The sequence below is a fragment of the Aythya marila genome (genome assembly GCF_965140915.1).
Source record: "Aythya marila genome assembly, chromosome: Z".
Taxonomy (NCBI): Eukaryota; Metazoa; Chordata; class Aves; order Anseriformes; family Anatidae; genus Aythya; species Aythya marila.
In genome coordinates, this window is record NC_139080.1 from 9,119,751 (window position 1) to 9,140,886 (window position 21,136).

Sequence of the window (21,136 nt, forward strand, 5' to 3'; positions counted from 1 at the left end):
CTATCAGGAAGCTTTCAAGGACTTTGGGTGAAAAAAACAACCAGGAAGGCTTGTAGTAAAGCTTGTAAGTAGCCATATGCTGCCTGAATGACAAGGGGCATTTATAAATTTATTAGATGAGAACTTTCTGCTATTGCCTGTAGCAAGAGGAACGATCTTGCACCGGAGAAACCTGTTGTTTGCTTGTACCCATGAAAAAGCCATCAGCCAGCATTCCTGTGGTGCAGGTGACTGATAACCTGTGGATATGAGCTGCTCTGGGCACTCCTGTGCTGTGCCTTCCCTTCCAGGATGCTTTGAGATGCTTTGGGTTTGCAGAGCAGTAGACTGACAAGATCTTTCTCGGTGAGGATGGGGTCCTGCCAGGCTAGCTGCTGTGGATGATGCCTGACTTCTTCATGGGTGAAGCAGCTGCCTTCATTTCAGTACCTATCTACTGTTACCAAGCCTTTAAGCCACCCTGACCCTCCTAACTGGCACAGGAAAGCTGTGTTACACAAAAAGACAGTAGCAAAAGTCAGGAGATATCTGATTAGATCCTGACTTCTGCTTCAGATAGAATGGCAGGGAGTACCTTAGGCCAGAATTGCTCACTAAAGATATAAGAAAGATGAAAGGAGCCCAAACTAGACTGGAAGGTATCAGGATCTTTGAACATTTTGACATTCATTGGCCATCTAAACTATTTCCTCTCTAATGCACTCAGTACACCCGAGTGTTTAAATATTGCCGGCTCACCTTTAGGAGGAGGTAGTCATTGCAGACCTTATCTCTTTAATGGCTTCTATCCTGAGGGCTAGTTTACATCCTAAGCACTCTGAGCTTATCCGTTCTGTGTCATTACATGATTTTACAGTAAAACTTCAACATATTTTTATACAAAGGACAGAATAACACTAAAAACCCCCCTTTACTTAGCAGCTCCCTTATCTCTAGTTTGCTGTCATAGCTGGAAACATTTGCATTTAAAAGAAAATCCAGATTCTAAGATAGGAACATTTGTCATTGGATTTATTTTTAAGTGTTTATATATATGTATGTAAATCAAAGTAATTTTTATTTATATCTCTCCATCAGCTTTTACTCAAACTCAGAAGACTTGTCTGCTATACAAAGCAGTCTCGTCTATTGCAGTGAATGAAGCAGTCACAGTGCGGTTGGATTTGACACGCAGTAAACTCGTGAGAGCTGAGACTGAATTTCAAATCAGACTGAACCTTCATTTCTGGAACAGAGAAACTGTTCCTGAGTCACTAAAATGAGAAGTGGCACAAGCCAGTATGGCATCATAGATATTACGATACCATTCCTGAAGTGCTTTCTTCAAACTGAGATTAAGTAGCCTAGCAGTCTTTACCAGTACTGACAGAGTGAGGTCATTACCTGGAAAGTCTTACATGTAACACACCTCTTAATATACATGAAAAGGATTTCTATAATTCCCCCTGACCTGGCAGTACCACTTTGCTGAATCCTGCACCACCCTCTGATTTTTTTTCTGCACTACTGCCACTAGAAATTCCCTAATTTCTACTTGTTTACATGCTTTCTTCTTCCTGTCTATGTTCCTCTGTACTTCTCTTTATCAAATTTCATCTTGTTGTTTTCAGACTGTCTCCAGTTTGTCAAGATAACTTTGAATTCTGATCCTAACAGAATCCTTTGTCTCTGACCTGTGTCATCTGCAAATATTCTCTGTATTTTGCCATCCCTTATGCAACCCTCTAATGAAAATATTGAATAGAACTGGACCTAAGAGTCCCTTGTGGGAATCATCTACAGATGTTCTCCCAAGTGCTCAGGAAATCAATGATTATTACTCTTGAAAATTCATTTTTTCAATCATTCATACACTTCATAGTAATTACATCCAGACCTAATTTTCTTAGCTTGCTTCTGAAAACATCACAGGGAGTATGCCAAAAACCTTACTAAATTAAAGGTATACCACATCTGCTCCTTTCCTCTAATCCTTTAGACCCATTAGCCTGTCAAAGAAGGAAATCAATTTTGTTTTGCCAAGATCTTTCCTTGACAAGCCTATATTCACTGTTCCTTATCTTCTTACCCTGTAGATGCATATTGATGGCTTAATACTTTGTTCCAGCTCTCAAAGTTCAGAGTTAGGCTGACTGGTCCTCAGTCCTTTAACCTATCTTTGAAGACAGGTTTTGTTTTGGATTTCCTGGGGACGTTTTTGCCCTGTTCCTATCCTCCAGGACCTCTCCTAGCTTCCACAGATAGTTTCTAATGATTCAGAAATTGCTTCAGCTGCTCTTCAAGCACTCTAGGGCGTCCTTGCTCAGTCAGATATATCTGTCTTATCTCAGTATTCTCGCCTGCGCTCCTTAAGTTTAATTTTGTTAAATATCTAGTCACAAATATCTTTTTGTATAGCACTGAAACAAGGAAGGCCTTAATAGTTCTGCTTTACCTGGGGGATGTGGTGGCACCCACCTTTCTCCTTCTAAATGATAAACACAGTAAAACAGAGGCTCAGATGAATATTTCTGGGATATCTGATTCAGGCTCTGGGCCCAAAAAGTCACATCCCCGTCAGAAGAGTCTCCAGCTTCTTCCCCATGCAGGCATCCCAGGCAGTGACAGGAAGGTATTGCCCCACTCCTGAGGGCTGCTTTTCTTCGTGAGGTTTCTGGGTGTGCAGACTCTTGAGTCTGACAGTGGCAGCTCAGCTCTCCTCATATGGCAAGCCTGATCCTTCCTCTCAGGGCTGGCTGCTCCTCTTTAGCTGTGGCTGGATTCCTCCGTCTGCTTTGCTTTTACCAGCACCATGTCTAGAGCTCAGGGATGTAGATGGGGACAGGGACTATGCTTTCACAGCAGGGCTTCTGACAACAAAATCAAGGGCTAAGGTCTTTCCTGGTAATATTGACCAAAACTGTTATTGTGTCTCATCTCTTCCATTCTTGCTAGATGTACCATAGCAGAAATGCTGTCTGCTTCCCAATGTAAGAATGGTAAAGGGCCCTGACACAACCCAGTGGTCTCTTTTGCTGAGCAAGCACCACAGGCAGGAGCACTTTATGCTCTACCCTGCCATCCTGGCTCCAAGATGGACAAGATGGCCACTCCATAGTGCTGGTGCTCCTCATCGAGAGGCCAGCTGGAGCTTACATGGCTCCTCCCTGCCTGCCTGCTGAGTCTGCCTTTGGTAGGAAGCCCAGGCCCACAAGAAGCCAGGGAACAGCCAAATCTCCTGCTATAGTGGTATCGTATGCCCAAAGTACAGAGGAAGAACTTCTTCCCCAAGTGTAGACCTAAATCTTGGAATAAGCAGTCTGCACTAGGTTATCACAGCTCTTTAAAACTGTCATTCCTGCCTCAAGTTAGGATGACTCATCTATATATAGCTCACTCTTTGCCTTTAACCCAACTAACCATGCTAAGGGGTGAAGCTTTCTGTCTTCCTCCTTCCCACCTCCACACAGGACAGCTTGCACTGCTGCCTATGTTAGCACTGAGGCCTCCCAGACAATGTCCTGCTCCTCTGAGGCTTGCTCTGCCCATCTCTTGGGATGCGTAAAGATTGACATTGGAGCTACTTTGCAGGTACTTTGGAGCACAAGTCCTGTGAAGAGCAGCTGAGGGAACTGGGGTTGTTCAGTCTGGAGAAGGAGAGGCTCGGAGCAGAGCTTATGGCTCTCTACAGCTGCCTGAAAGGAAGGTGTGGGGAGGTGGGGGTCAGCCTCTGCTCGCAGATAACTAGTGATAGGACTAGAGGGAATGGCCTTGCGTAGTGCCAAGGGAGGTTCAGGTTGGAAATGAGGAGACATTTCTTCTCAGAAAGAGCAGTCAGGCACTGGGACGGGTTGCCCAGGGAGGTGGTGGTGTCACCGTCCCTGGGGGTGCTCAAGGAAAGGTTGGACGTGGTGCCTGGGGACAGGGTTCAGTGGGTGACAGTGGTGGAAGGGGGGTGGTTGGACCAGATGATCCTGGAGGCCTTTTCCAACCTTTATTATTCTATGTGAGTGAAGTATCTTGTGCTTTCTAGGTGACCACGAGTTGTTTCTGGAGGGTCACTTGTGACAGATTTGAGGAGACCAGCTGTGTGCCTTGCATGTGCTCTTCCTTGGCTTCACTTCTGAGAGCTGCCTGAGGATCCTCAGCAAGGCCCATGTATGGAGCCAGGCTGGGGAGCCTGGTACGCAGTAAATGAAGAATGGCTGGCAATATGCTTGATCGAGGGCATTTGGGGACTTTGTTATAGAGGCACTGCTTTGTCTCAGCAGCAAGGAGGGACAAACTCTTTGCTCCAGCAAAACAGGAAGTCAGTGGACTTGGGATCGGCGGACTGACTTAGGAGATTTTCACCACAGCAGATCCCTTGGGCAAACAGCAGAGGAAAGTGATACAGGGAGGGAAATAAACAAAAAAAAAATGACAATTTGTCATTGACAGGAAGAGAATGTGAAAAATTTCTTCTCTGCTGGTAATGAATTGTTGTTTTTGAATGCTGCTCTGCTGAGAGTCACTGGCAGGAACCAACAAGAAACACATTCGGAGGTGATAGAGGGAAGAAATGAGAACTGCTTCGTTGCTCAAATTGAAGACTGCTGTAGAGGAGTCCAGGGGAATATGTGCACCAGAACACAGGAGAGATCAGCCTGGCTCCAGAAGATGTGACATACAGAGGAATTTATCATAGACTTCAGCAGGAGCCCTCTGCACGGTGCTGTGGCAGCCTGAAAACAGGAGAGCAACAAAATGGAAGAAGTATTCTCCACGCAGACCAGTAGTAGCCACTGTTTGGACTAACACATCCAGCGTTGGATGGGTCCTGCTAGGTAGAGTTTGGTCTATCTGCCTCTCTGAGCATCCACACTGTGTTCATCTGTCAGCTGCTGACCTGAGGTGCCGTGTGATGGATGCAGCCATGAGAGCTTGCGCCCTTAGTGAGGAAATGTGGTTTTGACAGAGGGTTTGTGCCTGTGCTCTGCTGCCAGGGCAGGCACAGCTAGAGAGAGCTGAGGAGCAATTACTTCACCATGTCTGCAAGTCTGTTCAAGGAGCAGATCTTTGCCAGTGGGAGGCCTTCAGTAAAAGTCTTTGGTCAGTGTGAGTGTAAGAAGTGTCTGAATCTCCCTACTTAGCCCTCTGTGCTCAAGATTTGAAGAAAACAGGGTGTGTGGGAGAGCAAGGGTGCTCTCTGCAGACGGTGACCTGGCTGCCTGGAAGGGCTGGGAATCACTTGTGCTCCTGCAACACACAGCTGGGCTCCTGCGAGAGACTGGGACTCCGTTCATCTAGGGTGCCAGGTAGGTGAATGCCCTGACCTGCTGAGCTGGGCAGGATGGCAGCTCTGTGAGACTGGTTGTCTCTACAGCTTGACAGTGAGTTACAAAGGAGCTCCTGAAGAACGAAACAAGTACACGTGTCTAAAGCTGAGTATTGGAGAAGAGCGTGAAGACAAAGAGAGTTAAAGAAGCTGGAGGGTGCAAAATGAGCTGTGATTATAAAGCGTCATGAAAATGAAGGGAAAATATTTGTGGAGTGTATTAGAAGTTAAAGGAATGAAGAATGTAGGCTCATTGCTAAAACAAGCTTTCAGCTAATATTGAATGGTATGGAGAAGAACGAAATATTCGATGCTATCCTGTTCAATTTTACAATAAACGCATGAGACTGACTGCTTAATATGATTAATGTAAAAAGGAGGTGAAAGCATAGTTCAGAATAGGGAGAGAACATATTAAATAATGTTTAGATGAGACAGGTGTGTGCTCATCATCAGGATCAGCTTAAATGTACCCTGGAGTATTTAAAGAATTAGCCAGAGCAATTTCAGACCATTAGCAGGTATTTTAGGGAGTTTTGTGGCTATATGCATGCTGGATTTTAAGCAGAGGTTAGTGTTTTTGTGCAAGCCTTTATGCAGCATCTGATCTGACAGAATACAAGGGTTGGGGTGTGCCCTGGGACATGGATGAAGGGAAGCATCGCCCTGCTGTTTCCTGTGGATGGGGACACATTCACATACCCATGGCGTGAATTGACTGGAGTAGTGAAGAATGTAAAGCCTGCTGTCATCAATCCCAACACACTTTTCAGTGGTGCCATGGAGCCAATGCCTGGGAAAAGATGTTTCTGTGGGTGCTTTCCTCAGAGGGGCTGTCATTGCATGCAGGAGGGACAGAGGCATGGACAGGGTAGCAGAGACCAGAAAATAGTGTCTGAACGATTCATCAACGCTAGAGGCATCTTAATCCAGCCACAGCGACTCTCAAACCGTGTATGAGAGCACAGCAATGTTTTGGCAGCACTCCAGCCTGCAGGACAAGCATGGCCATGAAAAGGAGGAAAGATCTAAAAGGACTGGAAGAAGTGAAAAAACATTTGGGTACAAACGATAGGATTGGACCAAGGGAAGTACTGACCAGACTGACCAATTTTGATCGCTGGAAAAACATTGGAACAAGTGGCAAAACCATTTGTAAATGTCTAGATAATAAGGTGATTCAGAGAAGCCGACATGGATTTGTCCAGAATAAATTGTCAAGCCAGTATAATTTCTTTTTTTTTTTTTTTTTCTTTTGTTTTTTTTTCTTTTGTTTCAGGGAAATGGGCCTTGTGAAGAAGGAGGCAGTTAAGGTTATCGCCTCTATCCATCTTGGCTTGACTAAAGCTTTTGATCCAGGCTCACACAGTGACTTTCTTATAACTGTAGTAGAGAAATATGAATTGTATAAAATCACCATAAAGAGGCTGCTCAGGTGGCTCAGGCTCTGTGCTCAAGGAGCAGTTATCCAGGGCTTGCTGTCAGAAGCAGAAGATGCTTCAAGTGAGACCCTTGAGCTGTCAGCCCGGGTCTTCTTTTGATCAATACTTTCATTAACAACTCAGATTACAGAATAAGGAAGGCCCCTTGGGAAGACGAGACACTTTGCGGGACACGATTATGTTCAAAATGATCTTGATAAATTGGAAGAAAGGTCCAAAATCAATGTGATGAAATTCAATAAAGACGAGAGCAAATACTACATTTAGAAGGGGGAAATTAAATGTACAAACCAGGGGATGACTGGTTAGGCAGCAGGGTGCTGGAAGGAGATTTTATGGCAGATCACCCACCGCCAATGGTCATCAGTGCCATTTGTGCATTATGCAGTGCTATTGCACAAAAACACGTAATTTGGATTTATTAGCAGGAATATAAAGTAGAGGAGGTTGTAACTCCTGTTTTTGCCCAAGCCAGGCCCTGTACAGTCTGTCTGCAGCTGCAGAGAAAGGCTGAAGGAGAAGCACAGGAATGGTGAAGGCTCGGAGAGCAGGACATGGAAGGAACAGTTTAAGCAATTGGTTTTGTTTGGCTGGGGAAGAAAGGGAAGGGAGCAGTGACACAGCAACCTTATCTTGACCTCTTGAAGACTGTTATGAAAAGGGAAATAAACAGTTGCTTGCTGTGTCCACTGGGGAGATGACAAGGAGTAACCACTTGATTTGTGGTGAAGGAGGTTTCCTGCGTAAGGCCAGTTAAGCACTGACACTTGCCTACAGGGCAGGTGTTGGGTGCCTCTTGTTGGATGCTTGGCAGAACAGGCTAGCTGAAATGTCACCAGGTAGGGATGTGTCTGACCCTGCCTCAGAGCAGAAGAGATGCCCTTTTTGGTCACTCCAAACCCTGCATTGCCAGGACAGCTTTGATTAGGGCCGTACCGATTGCCAGGTTGGCACTGGAAGGAATTTGTGTCCGGGTCACGTTGGCCCAGACTTTCTTCAGCAGCCCAGGGGGTCACTCGCTTGCTGGAGTGATCTGAGTGTGCTTCCTCAGGCAGTTCCTGTAAGGGTGACCCGAGGATTTGATACTGCCTTGGTCTTTCTTCTTCCCTACCTGTGACAGACCTTATTCTTTCTTTAATCTTTGAATGACCAAAGCTCTTTTATTTCACTTAAGGGCAGGATTCAGCAGTGTTTTGCTGCTCCAGTGCTGGCAAAGGGCTCCGTGGAGCACAGTTAATGGGGAAGGAAGGAATTGCTCATCAGTCAATGTGCATGTGTCGCATGTGGCACCCCACAGCTGAGCTTTGGCAAGCCAAGAGCCAGCCGGGGGGCTGTGTTTGCAGTCGCAGGTGTCTCCTTACAATACAGACACGCAGATCCTGCCCGTGGCTGCCTGCAGAGTGCGCGGGTCAGCCTCGTGGTCAGAACAGCTTTGGCCAATTGTATTTTCTCAGCATGAGTGACTAACAGCCTCCATGCCATGAAAACTGATTGAGCATTATTTCTTTTCTAGGAATGACATCAGAAACATAGGAATTTTCACGTCAGATTGGATAAATGGTCTAATCTCCTGTTGGCCAGGAGCCACTGCCAGCTGCTATAGGCAAAGATTATAGTACTTTCTTGCTAAGAATTGACGAATTATTGCCCTGCTAACATGCTCTACATGGCAGTGGACATGCAAGGTTTTACTTTTATTTTTCTAGGAACAAGTAATAATTTTGAATAGTCTCATTTTCTTTATAAATAACCAGGCTTTGAGAAGTAAAAATTAAGAATTATTAGGCTCTTCTCAGAGGTACCACATAGCAACGAGTCTCACAAACTGATTTTGTGCTGTGAGTATAGTTGGGTTAAAGATCACACTGAAAAAAATAAGTGTATCCTTGACTTTATTATAGGTCCCATCAAGATCACTCACTTAAAGTACTCTGTTTACTTGTCTCCTCTCCACTGTTTACAGATGCTTTTCTTTCTCATGTGTTTTTTTGCTTTTACTGTATCATAATTGAACTTTTGCTGTTAATTGTCTCATGCAGCTGCAGTCCTGGGATCATTATTACATGCTTCGGAGAAAAATTAACTTCTTCCCAGTACACACACAGTGGCCTGCTTCCCACATCAAATGTCCCACCCCGCACAGCACGGATACTGCTGATGACAGGAGGTTGTGCCACGTTTGCGGGCCTCTGGGAGCAGAGAAAAGGCCGGTTCTGAGCAGATGCCCGATTTGATTGCAGTATCACGAAGGCTAATTACTCTAATAAGCGTTCATGGGATTCAGGGATCAGGAGAAAAAAGATCACAAACACTATTAAGGTGTCAGAGGTGTTGACAGCAAATTGGAAGTATCAAGTGCCAATTTCTGTTTTCTGAAATTCGGGCTAATGTCACTGAGAGCTGCTGACAATCATCTGAGGGCAGATCCTGATGCCCTTGAGGGACTGTGTTCAAGCTGCCTACATTATGTTCCTAACTCAGGTGCTATTGAATGCTTTGAATGTGGAAGCAAAAGTACCCCAAGCGAGTCAGCCTTCTTGCTTTTGTGGGCTGCCAACTCCACCTGTCTATATAACAGATGAGGAGAAGTAGTAGTGACAATGATAATAGAAAACTTGAATAGCTATCGATCAAAGAGAGGGTATTCAGGGTGAGCAGACCCTGGGGAAAAGCTCTCCAATTGGGGAATGCTGAAAGCAGTTGGTTTTGGGAAAAGAAGAAAAAAACAAAAAACAAAAACAACAACAACAAAAAACACACACACACAAACAAACTAAGGTTGTGTGAGTGCTTGTGTTGTGGGACACCTCCCAGTGAGGTTCCTGCAGCACGCTGTGTTAACGTATAAGTGAGGGCTCTGGAGCTGTGTCTGCACAGTGTGATCAGGGAAGGACTCCAGCTGCTGAGCCTTCATCCACGTGTTTTCCATTGATGTGACGGGCTGTTGCTTGGCTCCAGCTCAGGTACAAAGTGTCTGCACTGTGCTTAGCCAGAGCAGAGCTGGGAAGTCAGCTGCTGCTGTCCCTGCAGAGCTCAAGGAGAGCTCACTAAGGAGCACCTGAACACGTACTCTGACAGTGGGCAAGTGGGGACTCTGCCTGCAGAGAGGGCCTGGACCAGCTCAGATCCTAACATGTGCATTGCTGGGAAGTGTGACTGGTTTTCCCAAATATTTGGGCAAGTATAGGGAAGAGGCAGAACCAGAGTTGGAGTGAAGTTATGTTGGACATACAAATAAAACCATCTTATTGTCAGACTAGTTTAGAACGGCATTTTAAAAAGCTCACATTTGAAGCACATCCCTTTTTCTGTGCTCAGGATGAGACATGTAGAACATGTGTTTTTAACCAGTTCCCCTGAACTTTATGTTTCTCACTCTGATTTAAAATTCCTCACTACGCCAACCCCTTCATCTGAAGCAGCTGCTGGTGACCACCATGGTCAGCAGTTAGCTCATGACCCCAGAGAGATATTCCTGTAACAGATATACATTTGTGCATGGTTGCCAGCCTTGGAAATCAGTCTTCGCCATATGTGCCATTGGACCTGTCCTTTGATCACTAGCTGTTTATTCTGGGCCACATTGAATTATGCCAGTCCTTAATGCAAGCTGGCAGAAGTGGTTCCACTTGGAGACTTCGATTTCTCCTCTGTGAGGATGTTCAAAGAGTGTATGCTACACAAGACTCTTCAGTCACATCTTATGGCCATGTAACTGTCATTTTGATATATTCTCAGATGCATTCCCTTTCATTTTATTTTTCCTTCCTCAGAAAATTGTGTTCTAGGTAGGGGACCTGTTCACTAGAGAATTAATTACTCTTTGGTGAGTCTCTTGCTGAATTTTCATGCTTCACAGAGCTTCACAGTATAAACAATTTTACAAAACAGAATTAACACTTTTTCCCAAAGAAGTAACATCAGGATACCCAATCTGTGTAATTGAACTATTCAGAACGCGGCTTGTTTTCTGGACTAGGTACCAGATAAATAGCTGGTCACAGATGCAGTATTTGGTAAGCTCTAGGATAATCATGCCCATTTATCATGGGTGATATTTAGGGAAATGTATCTGCTGCACTGCCTGGACAGGAACAAATACACCTTTGAAAACCTCAGCAGAATCTGCCAAAGTGCTTGTCCCCATCCAGAGCTGACAGATGCCCACAGGAGTGTATGCTGACAGGCCCAGTGACAAGTCATCCTTTTCTCTTCAGTCTGATTGAATTCCCAGATCTGAAAATTGAGCGTTCTTAATGCTTTTGGTCTAACTGAAATGTCTCTTCTAAACTGTAAGCCATTTATCTGAGTTCTAATCTCTCCTGCTGAGCTGTCACAGTCAAAAGGCAAATCTCCTTACCAGGCAGGCAGATGCTCTGAAGGTGTGGGGAGAATTTCAGTTTTAATGGAGATGTTTTGATCCCCCTGAAACAGAAGTCCCCCAAGGACCCATGTCACACATTGCCTGCAAGGGCTCATCTGCACCACACATAGGGACAGAAAGCTAATTTGAGCTGGGCTGGCTGAAGGGTAGCCCTATGATACTGCACCCGGAGGAGTAAACCACATGGGAAGGTGTTTGCACAGGGGCAGTGATGTGCTCAGGTGTCTTGGAGACCCTTTTGAGACATCCCTGCACTAAAGTGAGTGACGGGAGTGCTGGGGCACCCACGAAACTGCCTGTGGTGCTGAGTGTGTTCTTACATGCTGTGAGCCAGCATCAGGCCTCTGGGGTGGAAGCCAGCTGCTCTTTAGGAAGGATGTGAGGGGACCCTGCTGAGCGCCTGGGGCTCTGCCGTGCTAATGCTGTGCTAACTGGGGCTGTCTGCTTGTTTCAAGGTCAAGTGGCAGAAGGACGACATGGACAACAATTTGAACTTCTTCTCTGTCTCCTCGGATGGACGGATTGTGTCATGGACTTTAGTTAAGGTAAACAGTAGGTGGCAAATTGCTTTCCTGGCCAAATTATAACCAATTGCCTCCAAAGGTCAGTCATGCATTGGTTTTATTATTATTTATAGTGACCAAGGTTCAAAAAGAAATGGAAACAAAAGATCACAGGTGCAGTCACAGCTTATTGCTGCCAGCTCCCAGCTGGGTTGGGGGGCTCCATATTAAACTCTGAAGTAAGCAGAACCTGCCTAACTCATTGCTCAGGACCCACCCTTCATCTCATCTGCACCTACAGCACACTGTGGGCCTGAATACCTGAGATCATTTTTCTGCCTTGCAACTGCTGAAATTCAAGACTGGTCCTTGCTCTGACACCTTCCTTGTCCTGGGAGCGTCACCCGGGGACAAGGCAGAATGATCTGCTTTCTTCCCCAGCTTCAAGACTCCCACCCCCAAAATGCTCCCCTACAGATTGCAATTCAGAATGGGAGAGGGAAGGTGCAAATTTCTTCCCTGCTCTGGTGCAGTGTGTGGCCAAAGTTGCAAAGAGTAATACAGGATGTTACCTAGGAGCCTGGCAGCTGCTGCCCTGTCCCCCAGAGCTGCTAGAGCAAGGAAGAGCAAGTTGAAATACTAAAATACTACAGCCAGAGAGCAGGGAGGAAACTTGCATTTACACTGGGATGGATGGCAGCAAGCAATCGAACAGGCAGAGGGCTCCCCCCTGCCAAGACATTGCCTGCTCACACCAAAGACAATCTCTGTAAACTCATTGGCATTCTCTGCCTTTCATTTCTTTTCCTTTTGGAGTACATACATTGATAGAAATGTCCCTAAATGACCCTTAGATTTATGTCTCTGAATCTCAATGTGTGTTTTTTCTGTTGGGTATTTGAAAATTACTTTTTTTTTTTTTTTTTTTAAATTCTGAAATAATTGAATTACCCTAAACGGGAGTTTGAAGCAGCTGTCCCATTATTTCCCAGCAAGCAAAGAAATTTCTTTACATCTTTGGATGCTTTTTTTTTTTTTATAACCTTTTATACCAAGCCATTCAAAAACTGTCAGTTCTGAAAATTTTAGGCCTTGCCATGATGGTTAGGGTTTTATCTCAAACATTATACATACATTTAAGACTCATGTTCACTTTAGGAGTGGAAACCACTTGTAAGGAGCACAGACAGAGTTTGCAGAGGGCATTGATTATCAGGTTCTCTCATAAACTCCTCCAAATTCATTCTTGCAGCTTTAGACCCCAAAATCAATCCCTCCAGTGAGCGCATCCCAAGTCCTTCTCCCAAAAGCTCTCAGAGCTCCCTGAACAGGGACAGGCTAACATTGTTGCAGCACTCAGCTCCTTTATCTCCTGCATAGAAAAGCCCAAAAGATTTATGCTGAAGTGGGTGGTGCACACCTACAGCTAAACACATCCAGTTAAGGTGACCTGGCAAGTTACACGTATCTCCTGAGCCCTGGTAACTGAGTGTGCTCAGCTTTCTTCACTCAAGAGATGACACTCACTGGATTAAGGCTCTTGTATTTTAAACTTCAGAGAAATTTCACAGCTGGGACAACCTAGGAGTCTGCAGATAGGCTCTGATAGCAACTCAACTTGGGGAGGGCTTTTGGAGACAGTTTTGTTATTCATCTCTGCTTAATTGTGTTCCCACACTGTAAGGTGCTTCTTTTTCTTGTCCCTTCAGTCTGTGGTTTTATACACACAGCAAGGAGGAATGAACAGCCTGCTTGAATTGCAGCTTTACAAGAGAGTGAGCTCTGAGTTTTATTTAGAATAAAATTAAAGAGACTCCAGAGAACTTATATTTTCCAAATCCATAGTGCAAATATGGAATAAATGAAAGAGAGCTTCATTAATCATTTTGACAGGACTATCCAGAAGTAAAGATGCTTTAAACACTAATAACTCTTTGACACCTCCAAAGCTGGGAGCACAAAGTGAATAAATTAATTCTTACTTCTAGATGGACATCTGGTAAGCACCACTCAAAAGCTGGCTAGAAGACTTGTCAGATTTTAGCTAGGGATGGTCGATCTGCACTGGCTGTGGTGGTTGTCTCTGTTAGAAGCAGGCACCATCACTTTGGACAAGCTTCATGTAACATTCATTTGTGCTCAGGCTGTCATCTTGGCTTGGTTTTGGGTCATCATGAAGGTGTGAAGCTGAGGAAGGATGCAGGAATTCGGCAGCTGGGTGGCTGTGCTCTCCCACTTCAGATTCATACGCTGCCTGTCGAGGAGAGCTGTCAGTGCAATGTCAAGAATCAGCTGGTTGGGGTGCAGTCTGGCACAGCCCTTCGGCCTGATCCTCAGTGCTCCCAGGTTTGTAGTCATAGCTCACCCTTCCTACGTGACCTAGAGCTAAATTACTGAACAGCTCTGGGCCTCCTTTGTCACTTGAGGTTAATAACAACAGCTAAAGGGAAGTAGGCAGCTGCGAGGCTTAATTCACTAATGCTTTCAAAGTGCTTTACAGTTGTTTGTCAGAAACAACATATTATTGTTCAGTATTCCTGGAAGGCCAGGCTGTCAACAGTCTGTTTACCCAGAGGAATATGTGAATGGCTCTGGCGATAAACAGCCCCAGGAACAGATGCATTTTCCAGACTGCGAGGCTGGGTACAAAATAAAAGCAGCACTACAGGGAACTCTGCACAAGTAGGATCCTGTATGAAGGCGAGAGGCTACAGGAGCTGTCCACGGAGGAGACCTGAGCCAGGTGGAGATTCTGGGAGGCATCTTCAAAGAAAGGCTGCAGAAACGCATGAGCTTAGAGAGAGAACCTCATGTGGTTTGCCTTTTTGCTTGAACACACCCGTGTGCCTGCCCACAGCATGTGCCTGCTGAGTTAGGCTCTGTTAGACACACTGGGTTTATCAGAGTGTTAAACACAAAGTACATGACCTCTTTCTTAATGTCACTTCTGCCTGTACCCCCCGAACCTGGCTTGTTCTAACCCACGTGCTGTAGGAAGAGTCACTAACAGAAGGTAGGAGTCCACAGGCTGCAGGAGGCTGTCCTGCTTCTTGCTGTGATCTTAGAGAATAGTTACTCCCATCAATAGGCAAGAGCATGTGGTTCGGCAGCAGTGCAAATTAATGAGGAGGAAATTAATTATTTTATGGGTTTTGTCCTTTCTTGAGCCTTCCATGACTGTGTTCCCCCAAAATACAATACAAATGTCTTACAAAACACAGTTGCCTCTGAATTGCAGTACTGAACAGATGCTTGCAAGGTCTTCTCCCCCTTCCCCTAATGCACAATTCCCTGGGACTGACTTTTCCTGGCAGAATCTTTTTTTCCACCTGAGTCCTGCTCTTGGTTTAGAGAAGCTCCAACTAAAGCTTGATTCACTGAGCTAAGAAGTTATGTTTTGTTCTCACAGTGCTCCAGTGGGAAATCTGCAGATTCATGAAAACATCCAGTCCTCAGCCCACACTTCTCACTAATTTAATCTTTAGTTCTTTGTTCTTTTTATCAGCCCCAGGGTATTCTTATATTCACAACCAACTCCAGTCTGCAGAGGTATTTTAATTCCCAAAGCTAGTCTAAGAATGGATCTTTGCCCTCTCTTTTTTTCCCTCATACTCACCCACATGGTGTCTATTTTCATCAGGCTTTTGTCTCCTGCCAAAGTTGTAAACTCTTTGGGACACGGCCTTTTTGCCCTGTGTTCATACAGCACCTAGCAAAGCAGTGTCGTGGCCTGCGATGAGAGCTCTTTAGAGCTCTGGGGATAACAACAACATGGGGCACTTTTCCCTTGGGGTAGCTGCTTGCTAGATGTACTAGAAGTACTGGGACTTGAGGCTGCTCAGGGGACAACAGAGGGATGGTAAGAAGAGGGGACTGGTGAGGTGGTAAGTTACTATCCATTAATGTGGGTTTAGTTAGCTCCACAATAATACACCATACCCATCTTCAGCCATGCGGGGTGACTTCACTTAACACAATGATTTAAGCTGACAGTGTCAACCCACATTTTAAAACATTGACCTCAAAACCTGAAGCTGTCCAGGTCAGTTGCATGTGCCTGGGTGATGTACAAGTGGCTCTCAGTACCAGTGCTTCAGAATACCAGTTTCCTGGAGGCCTTATGTAAAACAGCATGTTAGCAAGTTGCCAACTGCGGGCATGAAACATTAAACAACTTTTGGAAAGCTTTTTAAAATTCCTCCATAAAATTTGCCATTTGAAAGTACTGAATGTCTCTGTATTGTTGCTGTAAAGCCTGTTATTCATGTGGAATCTCCTCTGCTTGCAGAATGAGCTGGTTCATACAGATGTCATCAAGCTGTCAGCAGAGGGAACAACGATGCAGGGGCCAGAGGGGCTGCAGCTGCAAACGCTTGGTAGGAGCCCAAGTCCTTGCCATGCTGATTAATTACTGACACAAAGCCTCTAATCAGTCATTCAGAGGAATTACATTGGGAGTGGGATGTTGAGATGGAAAAGGACCGAGAAAGGGTTACTCCTCCTGGCTTTGAACGTGTGGTAGGGCAAAGTCTGCCTGGAAGCAATGGCCACTAATTGAGTCAAGGTTTGCTGCTTGTCTTTGCTTGCAGAAAAAGATGAACATTAATTCCAAAAATGTTCACTTTGCCCTGACATCCCAGTGCAAACAAGGCGTGGGCATTACCTGTATTTGTCAAACCTAAGTTGGTTTTATTCTTCCTACCAGACATTGATGTGAGCTGGACAAATCAAAAAGAAAAGCAACCTTTGCCCTCTTCTGGTGCACAGCTCACCCAGCCTACAGTGGGATGTGCCTCCTTTGGCTTTGGCTTTCTAAAAGCACAACGTCCATTCTGAGCTCCCTATTTGAATGTTAGGCTCCCCCCATACAAAGTGGGAACAGTACAGTCCTTTTAGGCTGAATCCCCTCATCCTGGCTGTCCTATGCTTGAGACAGGATTGGGTGAGTCACCTCTGGAAGTCCCAAACTACACGGGGAGCCTTGAGAAATCCCCTAATCATCCTGCTTTTCCCTATGAAGTTATGGTCTGGGTTTGGAGGAGGCACTTGCTCTGCATTTAAGGATGTTCCTAGGCTAGTAATTGCCGAACAATTTGTTTTTGCGTTGCCACACAGATTCCAGGAGGCCAGCTAAAGACCAGCAGTACACTACAGAACTCCCAGAGGCTTCAGGATTATTTGTTAGTGTTACTGGGAAATGGATTTTTTGGAGACTTGCCTTGAATATTTAACAATCTATTTAAATGTTAAAAAATGCAGACAGCATTACAGGGTTGAAATGACCTTAACAATTCTCTTGAGATCTACATTTTGTTATCGCTTAAGACATAATGCTGTTTTCAGCTGCCTTTGCAAAAAGTTCTCTGTAACTATGTGCTTCTGAGCCTTGTCTGCTTGTTCTGATTTGTCCTCTGATGATTGCTGTGGTTGTCCCTGCTGGTCAGGAGACTGAAATTGCTCTGGCAGTCAGCGGACGTCCCGTCTTCTGCTCTGGACCCTTCTGAAATTTTCTTTCACCACCATTCAAGTTTACTTTTTTGGATGATGTTGCATCTGTCATGGGAGCAGAAGCCAGAAGATCTCAAGAAATCACATCCTGTTGTGACTGACGCCTGTTTTAAATACAGGTCACAATGTTGCTTGATTTGAGGCTTTTGAAGTCAAGAGAATCCTTCTGTGCCTGACGAAAGATTTGTTCCCAAATCATATCCTTTGCTATCGCCTTTACTGAAGTGAGCCTGCTAAATGGCTTCTGAGCCAGGGATGAAGAGGGCAAAGGAGTTATCATGTGGCATTTCTTCTCTGGACCCTTCAATGCATGGGAATCTATTTACATTTTCGTGAAAACCAACCAACAGAAAATAATAGGAGGCAGGCTGGGTCTTCATGACTCTTATATTTGCACCAGGCATTTTAAATTCTTACCAGAGTGAATCGTGTTTTTCAGCCAATCTGCCAAAACAAAAATTTGTTAACTGACACTCACTGCTCCCACTGTTGCACTGGAGGATGCTGCTGTGTCCAGGGCAGCTGGCGTCTTGGAAGCCTTAGTAACTTTTGGAATCAAAGACAGATGTTAAACTTCATAATCGGCTTGGTAGGACCACGGTTGAGAATGGGAATAATAGCAGTGACTGAGCACAGAGTGCAGTGCTGATGAGCTTTCTGCACCTAGCAGGATCCTTGAAGCCATATATGAGAGCAGACTGCTTGAACCAGAAGCTGGAGCTACTGGGAGATGTTTTCAAAAAGGAGTCTTGTTTTTCTAAACAACTCTCTTATTTGTGTGGGGGCCGAGGCTGACCCCAAAGAGAATGATGGAGGCTCCCTTGGGTGTCATTGCCTTTAGAGGCCATCTGGCAGGCGCTGCTGATTATAGGTCTGTGTCAGTTCTTCCTGGAGTGGTTACGTTTTGTATAGCCAGGGCTCTCGGTGGCAGTCTCGGAGTGCTTGTTGCTTTAGAAAGCAAATTACATACTGTGGCTGTTGTTATGCAGGCATCAAATCTCAACAGAAAGTGATCTCTTGGGCCAGCTGAGAGGCAGCCCAGCCCAGTGGGTAGGGTAAGGACAACGTCTTGGAGAGCTGAATTCAGCTCCTGACCTGCCACGAGGCTTCCTCCAAGTCACTGCATGCTTCTTCCAGTTCCTCTTCCCCTTTGTTTGTGTTGTCTCTTCAAATTGTGAGTGCTGGAGAAAGGCACAACTAGGGAAGGGTTTTTGGAAGGGGTGGTTCTAGTTTCTTTGGGGAGCTTTTGGCTAATAAATCACTTCTGGAAACACTGGCAACATGCATGTAGTATAGACAGGGAGTGTGTGCTGGGCTGATGAACCAATTCTCTCTGACTCCTTTCTTCTGTTAACAGGCTGCGGGACATCGTTTGATTTTCACAAAAAGATAGACTATTTGTTTCTCGTTGGTACTGAAGAGGGAAAGATCTATAAGGTAAGAATGGCTTCTTTGTCCCTTGTTTTACATCCCCTGACCCCTGCTTGTCTTTCAGGTTCATCATCTTAACTGTTTGCTCAGACAGCAACAAAGTACAACTTCAGAGCCTGGTCCTGCCCTCAGATCCCTGTGGTGAGCCAGAGACCAGCACAGAGCCCCAGAGGGTCACGGGGAGCTCTCTGTGCAGACCCAATTAAGACATTATTTTGCAGAAACGTTTTTCATGCAAACTGCATCCCAGAATGCTTTGCAGATTGCAGCTGTGCAAGTGAGGCACTAACTATGATCAGAGCAGAAGTTAAAAGGCATCAATCCTCTGTCCTTATGGCTACAGGGAAATGGCAGAAAAAATCTCATCTCTTTTCCTTTTTAGACCTGTTATCCTATGAGCAGTGAGGCTAACGAAACCTTATTTCCCATGGGCTGGTGTCCTGCAGCCCTTCCCTTCCACAGTTACATCCCAGCTCCTTCCCCCAGCCCCACTTTCTCATCACCCTCCTATATCCAGTTTCTCACTGTCTCCTCTAATGGTGCTAAGCTCCTGCTGGCATTTGTTAGCCGGCCAGCTCCAGCCACATGGTGAGGACAGGGCCTGAGTTTTGATTGCCTTTCCATGGTGAGGGGCATTGCCCAAATGTTTGCACTCTGCAGCTGTCCCTTTTCATGAAATGTGTAAGACTTTAATATTACCAAGTCCCCCATGCAGCCAACTTTGGCTGAAATTGCAAGTGAGGTCAAAAGTTGTTTGAGAGGAGAGACAAGAAGACAGCAGGAAACAGACATTGTTTTTTTCTTAAGAAAACAAGCTAAAAATAGGAAGTTTTGAGCTCTGCTGTATTTAACCCTGAATATAAAGCATTTTACTGCTTATAATACTTACATAAATTTTGTTTGCCCAGCACGTCTGTGATCTGGCTTTTCAGCTTTGTTAACATCGTAGCCACAGCCCTTTTCTGTTAGGGTTGGACCATCAGCAGGAGGCTGACCTGCAGAGCAAGGTTATCCAGGCATCCCTAGAAGATGCAGCAGGCTCCTTCCCATGTCCTGATGCAAAGTGGAAACAAAACAGAGAAAAAGAACCCAAATGGAACAGTACTCTGAAATCAGTATCAATCAAGATACTTAAGCAAGACAGACTTAACAATATGTGTCCCTTCCAGAGGGATGTTGCTGACTGAAATTTGTCCCTCTGCCAGGCAGTATCTAGGGGAGATTTCTGAGTAGTGCTCAGTCGCATTTGGCAAGACAGGAGCAGAAAGAAAGTGGGAGAAATGGGGGTGCTGGGCTGATGGGTGATGGACAGTGGAGTAAGTGCAATGGCTTTTTGTTTATGCTCTCGGGATAGAAAGCATCTGCTCAGTTATGGGCAGATGTTCTCACTTGTCTGATCAACTGCAGTAGTTGGTACCTTGGGTATTGTACTCTAAGTTGTTTGAGTACTGCTGTGTCTAGTCCTGATCAAAATGCAGTAAGGAACCACATGTCTGAACCACGATTTAACTTCCTCTGTGCTTAGGGGAGCGATGGATGTCAGCGAGTACAACAGTGGATGTTGGTGTTAGGTGGGACTGTCAGTTACCCTACAAGAGAAATGTTCAGACTGGTGTCCCGCCTGAGTTACACAGCAAAGGAAATCCTTCCTGCACGATGACTGAATAGGAACAGAATTTGGGAGTATTTGCATTGATGGAACTGTAGCTGTGGATGATATTCAGTGAAACTGGAGCTAGGATGGGTTTTAACACAAAGAGTGATCCAAGCACGAAGCCCCACAGGCATTTTAACCACTTCTTGGGTGAACAAATGCAGAGAGAGACTGTTGTACAGGATTGTTTCTTTTATTGGTATGAAGGCCAATTTCAGGGTTGCTGGTAACAACAAAGCATTTTTGTGGCACTGCTGGGCTTTAGAGAAACATGGACCACTCTTGCATTGGTGTGCAACACAGCCCTGTCAAATTCAGGTGTTCCCATAGGAATGCAGAGGCAATAATCCATCAGACTGTATGGAGTAACACAGGCATGAGAAATCTTCAGTGCCTAGACAAGCTGGCCTCCACGGTACCCACAAAAAACAGGGCAAAAATGCTTGGACCCTCAATGTCCCCCAGGAGTTTGCTGCAAGCAGTTTCAGAAGCTTTGGGTTCAACAAGTTGCTGCTGTTCCAGACATTTCTTAAGGACTACTACACACCTTCATCCCAATTTTTATTGAAAACCACACATTTGAATCCGTTACTGGAACTAACCATGGATTAGAGCCTTGCCCCACTTGGATGCTGAGGGCACTGACAGTCCTGCAGCCATTCGGGCAGCTTTTGGGTTCAGCGGCTGCGCCGGGTGGCAGTGAGCTGCCTGGGTCTCGGTGCTGCACTCCCATGTCACGGCACGTCGAGTGAGAAGGACAGACTTCTTACGTGCTGTATGAGTCAGGGACCACACATGGACTGCTCTCCACATGGGCTGAATTTTAGATTATTTATTAAATAAATTGAAAAATGGATTTCAGAGAGGCATTTTTTCAAAGACCAGGCATGCCCACAAATAGCATTATAATATGTTAAT

At 45.3% G+C, this 21,136-nt stretch overlaps 2 protein-coding genes across 3 annotated transcripts in view; one reads left to right on the top strand and one right to left on the bottom strand.

Moving 5' to 3' along the window:
* Positions 1–21,136, bottom strand: part of FAM219A (family with sequence similarity 219 member A) — a 267,457-nt gene that overhangs the window by 172,507 nt on the left and 73,814 nt on the right. The gene's annotated exons all lie outside the window — the stretch shown is intronic.
* DNAI1 (dynein axonemal intermediate chain 1) overlaps positions 1–21,136 on the top strand; it is a gene marked incomplete at its 5' end in the record, with an annotated part of 130,170 nt that overhangs the window by 63,732 nt on the left and 45,302 nt on the right. The window contains 3 exons of the mRNA XM_082782808.1: positions 11,578–11,667; positions 15,914–16,001; positions 18,491–18,570. Of these exons, the coding sequence (XP_082638934.1) occupies positions 11,578–11,667; positions 15,914–16,001; positions 18,491–18,570 (258 nt within the window). The remainder of the gene's footprint in view (positions 1–11,577; positions 11,668–15,913; positions 16,002–18,490; positions 18,571–21,136) is intronic.